Source organism: Neophocaena asiaeorientalis, unplaced genomic scaffold (genome assembly GCF_003031525.2).
Source record: "Neophocaena asiaeorientalis asiaeorientalis breed wild unplaced genomic scaffold, Neophocaena_asiaeorientalis_V1.1 scaffold694, whole genome shotgun sequence".
NCBI lineage: Eukaryota > Metazoa > Chordata > Mammalia > Artiodactyla > Phocoenidae > Neophocaena > Neophocaena asiaeorientalis.
The window spans coordinates 595718-604768 of NW_020174226.1; the positions used below are offsets into that span (position 1 = coordinate 595718).

General features: G+C 58.3%; 1 protein-coding gene across 1 annotated transcript in view; it reads left to right on the forward strand.

Moving 5' to 3' along the window:
• U2AF2 (U2 small nuclear RNA auxiliary factor 2) overlaps nt 1-8694 on the forward strand; it is a 15170-nt gene extending 6476 nt beyond the window's left edge. Inside the window, exons 6-12 of the mRNA XM_024755215.1 lie at nt 1-94; nt 268-406; nt 4621-4700; nt 4779-4901; nt 5200-5286; nt 5442-5690; nt 8422-8694. The exon at nt 1-94 is cut by the window's left edge and continues 23 nt beyond it. Of these exons, the coding sequence (XP_024610983.1) occupies nt 1-94; nt 268-406; nt 4621-4700; nt 4779-4901; nt 5200-5286; nt 5442-5690; nt 8422-8556 (907 nt within the window). The 3' untranslated portion in view covers nt 8557-8694. The remainder of the gene's footprint in view (nt 95-267; nt 407-4620; nt 4701-4778; nt 4902-5199; nt 5287-5441; nt 5691-8421) is intronic.
• The last annotated feature ends 357 nt before the right edge of the window (nt 8695-9051 follow it).

The following is a 9051-nucleotide window of genomic DNA, read 5'->3' on the forward strand; positions in this document are numbered from 1 at the left end:
CGCCCAGATGCGCCTGGGGGGGCTGACGCAGGCCCCCGGCAATCCCGTTTTGGCAGTGCAGATTAACCAGGACAAGAACTTTGCCTTCTTAGAGGTGAGCCAGGCATGTGGTGGGGTCAGGCCCAGCCCGTCTGCAGCAGCCCTTGTTCCCACTGGGCTCTTCTGCAGTCCGTTCTCTACCAGGTTGCTGTCCCAGAGCCCTTGGGGGTTGGGGGGGCTGGCTGGCCACTCACCCTGTCCCTCACCACCTCCTTTTCTTTCCTTCAGTTCCGCTCAGTGGACGAGACCACGCAGGCCATGGCCTTTGATGGCATCATCTTCCAGGGCCAGTCGCTGAAGATCCGCAGGCCTCACGACTACCAGCCCCTGCCTGGCATGTCAGAGAATCCCTCTGTTTATGTGCCTGGTGAGTGGGGATCTTGCCCACCTTTCCCTCTGTAGGCCAGCTGGAGCTAACGGGGAAGCAGCACGAGTGCTTCAGAGGGTATGCGTCGTCTTATCCAGCCCTCGAATTTTTGGGCGTTGGGCGTCTCCCTGTTTGCAGAGGTGGCGCCCGGCACCCAGAGAGGGTGAGCTGTGGTCTGCTTGAGGACTCATAGCTTGTAAGTGGCGGAGCCAGGGCCAGACTGAACGTGTTGTGGGCAGTGAGAGGCCGCTGCTCTGGACCACGGGGTCAGTACGAGCGTGGGTGAGCCTGTGTGGATGGGCAGGTGGTCAGTAGAGCTCCTGGTGCGGGGTCTGATGTGGATTTTCCGTCGACCCCTGTGCTCCGGGCCAGCCTCCGCAGCCGTGTTTAGTACCACCTCAGGTCGGTAGGTAACATAGTAGACCTGGGGTCGGCAGAACTTTCTTCTGTAAAGGGCCAGAGAGTGACTGTTTTTTGCTCTGCAGGCCGCGTGGTCTCTGTTGAAACTACCCTGCAGTTGTAGCAGGAAAGCAGCCACGCGTGCTCCCTAAGCGAGTGGGTGTGGTTGTGTCCCGTATGCCTTAACATCCGTGGACCCTGATGTTTGGGTGCCGTGTAACGTTCACATGTGGTAAAATAACCTTTCAGAAAGCCTGCAGGCTGTACAGAAACAGGAACCTGCAGGCTGTTTGCTGACCCCTGTGGTTGACTGCCGAGTGGAAGTGAGGATTTGGGCCTGTGAGGGGCCCTGTTGGGGGCCGGGAACGCTGTGGGGTTGGAGGGGCCAGTGCTGTGGTAGCCGAACTGGGGGCCCAGCTCTCAGGCAAAGGCAGGGTGAGCACCGGGTGCTCTGGGTGTGGGGGCCGTGAGCCCCACCCTTGGGGGCTGAGAACGTGGCATTCTGCTGGCTGAGGCTTCATGCTGAAGGGCACCTTTTGGAAACTGAGTTGGCTCTTCACCTTGTGAAATGGGGGATGTGGAGTCCAGAGGGGGTGGCACCTTGGGACTCAGGGCTGGGTCCCTGGCTCATCCCCAGTGTTTTCCACCGTACCAGTTTGGGTAAATTCAGCACATCTCTCTAGCTTATAAAAAAAACTTGAGAAGTTGCTGACTTTCTGACGCTTTACGTGCACGTGTGTCTGTGGGGCCACCTCCCAGATCAAGCCACGGAACGTTCCTTTGTGTCTCTTTCCAGTGAATTCCCTGCATTTTAACTCATTCCTATTTACACAGGAGCCCACTGCTTCTCCCGCTTCCTGGGCCAGCACAGTCCCAAGTGTGCCCCGTGGATCAGGTGTCCGTCATCGTGACTGTCCTGTAGTACAGGGTCGGCAAGTGACAACTAGGGGCCAGATCTTTAAGATCTATCGGCACGTAGCCACTCGCACTGGCGCGTGGTTTGAGTTGCTTTCGTGCTGCAGTGGCCCTTGACTCCTGGGGTAGGTGCTGGGGCGCCCTCTCACCAAGGAGGGGAGTGAGGCAGGAAGCGAGCAGTGATGTGCTCAGAGGCGTGATTGCTGGGACCCCGGGTGGCGCAGCCTGACCGCAGAGAGTCTGCCTTGCCGTCTCCTGTGCTGCCCCACTTGTCACCTCTCTCCTGTGGAACCAGAGGCATCGCAGGGGCAGGGACAGTGTTCGGTCGCAGGCTCTGTTACTACGGCTGACTTCCTTTCTGGGATTTATCTCCCCAGGGAGGCCGGGGGTCCAGCCACCAGTGACTGGGCGAGTCTGTTCCTTCCTTGGGTGCCGGGATGGCAGGAAAAGTGATGGTGGCTGCAGGTTAAACATTCTTTGCAATAAAGGTCGTATTTCGATCTCCTGTTCGATAAACGGGAGAAGCATTTGATAAAAGCGTTTGATAAAATTTGATAGACACGCTTGGTTGGAAAAGAAACAATGTAGGAACCTGGAAGGTAACTTGGTTTTCTTGGTAAAAGGGGACTGACCTGAAACTGTAAGTGTACATCATCTGCAGGGGTGAGACCTTAATTGCGCTCCCTGACCTCAGGCCTGACTGTGCAGTGGGGCCCTAAAGACGAGATGGAAACTGGGAGCAGGAAGGCATAGCATCTTTGAATTTGTGAATTTAGCTTCACTCTGAGTGCCCGTCCTGGATCAGGCTCACCCCTCAGTTCAGGGGCGAATCTGACTCTGCCTCCGGAGGCCCCTACCTGTGGGGCTTCCTCCACTCCCCCAGGAGGATCCTACAAAGCAGTGCTGGGGGTGCCAGGGGCACAGCAGTGCACGAGGCGGTCACGGTCCTCCTGCCGAGGGGCAGGTGACGCTGCAGGTATGAGAAAGGATTGCTTGGCACCTGGGGGTCCAGGGCAGCCTTGTGGCGGGTGGTGAGGTTTTAGAGCTGAAGGTGAGAGGTAGCCCCTCTGGAAGAGAACAGGTGTGTGAAGCAGGGCGGCACCCAGAGCGTGCCGTCAGGAGATGGGCTGCTCGGGGCTTTGACTTTGGGCATCAACACCGGCCTGGGTTCCCCATTTATCTTGTGCTTTCCTGGTCGTGCGACCCTGAAGAGCAGGCCCTTCTCCCCTGGCAGAACCGAGTGAGCACGGAGGGGCTGTGGTTGCTGAGGCGCCGACCCGCTGCTCCCTCGTGCTGGCGCGGCCTGGCCTTCGTGGGGTGGCGAGCCTGGCCGCCAGCCCACGTCCAGTGCTCGTGTGGCTCCGTCGTGCTCATCCACGCGCTCGGGGTGGGGGGTGCGAGCTTCTCCCCGTTCCACAGATGAGGCCACTGAGGCCCAGAGGAGCCTCACTCAGTCTCGTACCCCAGACTGGGGCCCAGGGAGCCCAACTCCGGTGCCCTCGGTGCCGTGCGCTTCCCTGAGGTGTGTGGTGGGGCAGGCTCCGGCCCCAGTGCTGCCGCTGTGCAGTCTTGTACCGCAGCCCGTGTCCTGTGGCGGCACCCTCGCAGAGCCCTTCCCTGCCTGTGAAGTTGGCGGTTCTGGAGTGTGTGACCTCACGTGGTGCCTGCTCCCTGGGCCTCAGTCTCCTCCTGTCGTGCTTTGGGTAGGGGTGGGAGAACGTGAAACGAGTAGCTGGGAGGAGTCGGGCCAGGGGTGCCCGGTGTGGAGTGCTCGCTCCGTGGCCCTGGCTCCCAGATGCTTCTGCTCATCTCTCCTTGCCCAGGCTGCGTCTCAGAGGATCGCATGCCCCACCCCGATGCGGCTGGGCTCTGCTGGTTGGAGTGGCAGGGCCGGAGGGGCTGGACTGGTGGGTGGTGGTGGGAGAGGGAGCCCTTCTGCGGGCGCAGTGTCAGTGTCTGAGGCTCTTTCCCATCCCCCGTGTCGCCTGCTCCTCTCCAAGGTCAGGAGGAGGTGGAGCGGGGCCACCTGGTGCCGGATTGTAGAGGAAGGCAAGGTGGTGCGTCTGGCAGTAGTGGGCCTAGTGGGCCTTGAATTCAAAGTGAACAGCAGGTCCGGCCGGGTGGGTGGTGGTCCACGTTTCTACCCTCTTTGTGTCCAGCCGGCGTCCTGGAGCTCTGTGTAGTTTACGCCCTGTGGGGAGGCTCCAGGAATTGAAGGACAACGTTTTGGAAGCGTGCGAGACGTTGGGCTGAGTCCTGGCAGGCACCCGAGTCAAAAGCTCAGCGGAGAGGGCAGGATTGGGGTGGACGCACGGTGGTCGTTAAACCTGCTTGGCTGATGTGGGCCCCGCCTTGCCAGGGTGCTGAGTGAGCCGGGCATGTCCCAGCCCTCACGGACACCGAACAGCAGACTCCTCCGAGGTTGCCTGTGACTGAGGCCAGAGAGCGGCTAGGGACACCTGTAGCTGTGCATAGCGCAGGCCCACGGGGAAAGGTCGTGGAGGCTTCCTGGGGAGATCTGGTCTCGGCAGAGGCAGGTTGGGGGAGGGCTCTGAGTGGAGGCTTGAGGCTGAAGGAGAGGTTGTGTATCCCTATGATGCCTCTCCAGCAGGCCGAGAGCCGAGGGAACCTGCCCAGGTGACGCAGCAGCAGGTGGCAGGTTGGGGTGTGAGCTCGTGTCTCTGACCCCAGGGCCCCGATGTGCCGCTGTGCTGGGGTCGCTCTGCGTCCCGAAGAGTGCTGCCGGGGTGCGCCTCCGAGGCGGGGCTGGGGAGGGTGCATGGGTGGGAGGGACGCGGCCTGACCGGGGCTGCCGGGCCTCTCCCTGCGGACGTCTGCCAGGGTCTGTGAAACGACCTGGTGCTGGGACTCACAGTCCGTCTGCTCCCTTCTGCCCTTAGGAGTCGTGTCCACCGTGGTCCCGGACTCTGCCCACAAGCTGTTCATTGGGGGCTTACCCAACTACCTGAATGACGACCAGGTAGACCCTTCGTCTCTTCCCGCCCCTCCCCCGTCACAGCCTTCGTCCATACTCTCATGGCGTCTTGGCCTGCCGCAGGTAAAAGAGCTGCTGACATCGTTTGGGCCTCTCAAGGCCTTCAACCTGGTCAAGGACAGTGCCACAGGGCTCTCCAAGGGCTACGCCTTCTGTGAGTACGTGGACATCAACGTCACAGACCAGGTGAGCCCTGGGACCCTGCGCTGGCGAGTCTGTCCTTGCCCTCACCCTGCTCTGTATCCTCGCTGAGGTCTCCCTTATTCAGGATGGGTGGGAGGAGGCCACCCCGAAGCAGGGCTGGGCATAGGGGCCCCTTTCCTTCGGTTCTAGCTCTTGCCAAGCTCTCACCCCTTTGCCTTGCCCTCTTCCCTACCAGTGTCCAGCTATGGGGTAGTGGGGCTTGCGGGGGAGGTGTCAGGCTACTGGCCTCTGACCTGTACCTCTCTCCTGCGTGCCCCCATCCCGCGTTCTCCAAACGCAGGCCATTGCGGGGCTGAACGGGATGCAGCTGGGGGATAAGAAGCTGCTTGTCCAGAGGGCAAGCGTGGGAGCCAAGAATGCCACGCTGGTGAGCCCCCCGGCACGTCATCTTCCATTGGCTAGGGGACATAGAGCAGGGTCTTTCCCTGGGATGGCGTCTTGGGGGAGGGCTCAGGGGAAGTGGGCACGGAGGGGGCGAGGGCGGAGCTGCCCCGTGACGCCCCTGCCCCTGCTGCCCCACAGAGTACCATCAACCAGACCCCCGTGACCTTGCAAGTGCCTGGCCTGATGAGCTCCCAGGTGCAGATGGGTGGTCACCCGACTGAGGTCCTGTGCCTCATGAACATGGTCCTGCCCGAGGAGCTGCTGGACGACGAGGAGTACGAGGAGATCGTGGAGGACGTGCGTGACGAATGCAGCAAGTACGGGCTCGTCAAGTCCATCGAGATCCCCCGCCCCGTGGACGGCGTGGAGGTGCCCGGCTGTGGAAAGGTGCGTGGGAGCGTGCTCTCGTGAGCGTCCCCGTCCCCACACGTGTGCGGGCACACGCACACCCACACCCTACTCTGACCCAGAGAGAGCGGGGCCTCTGGGGGCCCAGGCCTGCGGCGAGAGACAGCGCGTGTGCTGTGCCGCTGTGGCTGAGGACTTGCCTCTTGCCTCTGTAGAGAAGCAGCTTTGGTTCAGAACCTGGGTTTCATGTGATCTTGGGTAAGTGGTTTGGCCTTGTCTATGGAAGGGGGAGAAAAGTGCTAAAAGTAGTCCCCAAAGCAGCAAACCCACCTGTGTCTTCCGGCTGCCAAGGACTCTCCTGAGCCCACCTGTGTCAATCCTGAGTCCGAGCAGCAGCTCCGAGCCCTTCTCCACAGTTAGGTTCTGATTTCTGGGATCTGATTCTGAGCTCACCGAGTCACGTTGTCTCTGGCACTGTGCCAGGTGCCAGCATCTCACCAACCCCCCCAACCCGGGATGCCTGCAGCCTGTGTAGCTGCTCGCCTTGTGGGTCAGCGGGATGCCCACGTTAAGAGACAGCGCGTGTGCTGCTTCCGGTGGTGGCTGGGAGGGGAGCAGCGTCGCACTGGGCCCTGTGTTCAGGTACGCAAGTCAGGAGCTGGTGAAGCCCGAGCGACACCCAGTTCTCGCGGCAGGCAGGTGGGGTCCTGGCAAGAGGCAGCGAGGTGGCTGGTGTAGCCGGAGGGCGTGAAGCGGAGAGCAGTGGGGCCACGTGGGTGCTAGGAAGCATGCTGGCTGTTCTTCCGAGTGAGGATGGGGGGAGCCTTCGAAAGCTATTAAACGTGGGAAACACCTGGCACATCGAGGTGGTGCCTTACAGTGGGGGGGTGGGGTGGGCATGGAGTGCAAAGCAGAGCTGGGAATTTGGAGGGGTGGGGGGTGACAGCCATGTGATGTTTGGAGCTTTGGGAACTAACAGCTTGTGGTCATCTGGGTGAAAGACGGTGACCTGATTTAGAGCAGGCAGGAGGATGGAAAGAAGACAGTGGCCTGTGAATGCCGGGACCATGGCGGCTGATCTGGGTGTGCCCGGGGAGGGGGAGGAGCCAGTGAAATGCTCAGCCTTCTGGGTTTGGTGACCTGGCAGAGATGGCAGGTGAGAAGCAGGGGACCTGAGCAGGTCTGAGGGGAGGGGACGATGGTCAGTGTTGGGGGGCTGGCTTTGAGGTCCTGAGACCCCAGCAGAGATGTTGCGGGGAGCAGTGGGCTGGACAGAGCTGCTTCCAAGTTTGAGGTCTGGTAGGCACCCTGATCCCTGTTCAGGTGTCAGTCTGGACAGACTTAACCTGCCCCTAACTGCTGCACTGGAGACACCCCGTCCATGACAGGTCAGTCTCCTTAGTGCCGTCGTGGCTCAAGAGAGGAGAGCCTGGAGGCTGCCTGGGGGCTGAGGACGTGTTTGGGGGTGACTAATTGAAAGACCCGGCCTGGTCTCAGGGATCAGTCTATGTGATTTGTTTTCAAACTTTATTATCATTCTTTTAAAACGTGAGAGTTGAGAGAAACCTTCATGGCGATAGAGTTAAGGTTATAGTATAATGTTTTTAAAGTCGTATTCTAGTATGTGTAGCAGTGTCTTAGTGGCCCGTCGCCCAGCTTCAGGTTACCAATATCTTATCATTCTTGATTTCTATATATTCAGCTTCCCATTCCCCCCCTTTTTTTCCCCCCTGAAACAAGATATATCGCATATATCACTTAAGTACAGTTCTCTATCTGAACTCCTGATGTCTTGGGCCTGGTCACTCTTGCTTTGGGGCCTGTGCTGTGTGCTGTAGGATGTTTAGCCCCATCCCAGCCTCCACCCACTAGATGCCAGTAGTGTTACTCATGCCTTTGTGACAATGAAAATCATCTCCAGACATTGCCAAATGTCCCCTGGGGACAAATTCACCTTGGTTGAGAACTACTGCTATAAACAGATGACTTTAAAAAATTATTTTAACGAAACCATACAGTACCATTAGTACATTAACAAAATTACCATTAGTATCTGTCTACCCAAGCCATGTTCCGATTTCCCTTACTGTGTCAAAAATGTCTTTTTATAGTTGCTTTGATCAAAATAAGGAACCTTGCAGTTTGGTTTCAAAATTCCTTAAAATTTATCAGTTTTGTCACTTCTTGTTTTGTTTTGCAAGCCGTTTTGCTTGTTGAGGCATTAGGGGGCATGTTTTTATAGAACTCCCCATGTTCTGAATTAGGCTGGTTATATCCACCCCTCCCTCCACTTCTGTAACTGGTGGTTCAAGAAAGATGAGAAGCTTGAGCAGATCAAGGTTCAGGTGTTTTTTTTTTTTTTTTTTGAATCAACCTGGGTTTGAGTACTAATTTGTTAGCTTTCCTTACTTCATCCCTTGTCTGGGGGAGACACCCATGGCCCTTGGGGTGGCTGGGGGAGCACCCAGCATGGTGCCTGGTACAGGGGAGACACTCAGTATAAGTGACCGGTCTCCTTGAGCTCACCCCTGTCCCCTGCCCTTTGGGGCTCTTGACTTAAGCTTCCTCTGCTCTCATTCTCCATGCCTCTGCGTGTCTCTGTCTTCTGTCATTCTTTGATCCTGGGATGCTGGAGGATGTTTGGTAAACCTCCCTCCCTCCCGCGGAGTTCTGGGTTTGGGTAGATGCTGGCTGGTTGCTGTGAGTGAACCGGCGCATCCTTGGAGGCCGGAAGGCCTTGGTCTTCACAACCTGTGTCTTGTTCCCACAGATCTTCGTGGAGTTCACCTCTGTGTTTGACTGCCAGAAAGCCATGCAGGGCCTGACGGGTCGCAAGTTCGCCAACAGAGTGGTTGTCACAAAATACTGTGACCCCGACTCTTACCACCGCCGGGACTTCTGGTAGAGGCGGCGGGGGAGGGCAGGGGCAGGGCTGGCTGGGGCTTCTCCCCCTCCAGCTCCCCCTCTTTTCCCCCTCTGAAGACGATGGGCAGAGGAGTGACAGCCGAATGACAGCCGGCAGCAACTGGAATGGCACCGATTAAGGATGTTTATATTTTATGGCCAAATGATTTTGAATTTTGTTGTCCGGCCCCGATACCCTGCTCTCCCCTTTCAGGACCACAGCTCCTGTCCTTTTGGCCTCTGGTCCTCTCCACCGTGTCCTCCCTGGTTTCTTACATAGTTGATTCTCTCCTCTTTAGTCTCCCCAGACCTGCCCCCCACCCCGTGGCCCCTGTCCCTCTCCTACTCTCTGTGGCAGTTTCATATTTGCTAAGACGAATTTGCTCATTAAACATTTTGTTGTATTTTACTTTATGGAGCTGCTCCGTGTCCGGTGTGTGTAACGCCCTCCCCTCCAGTTCTCAGGGGTTCTCTTGGCCCCAGGCTGAGGCTCGGC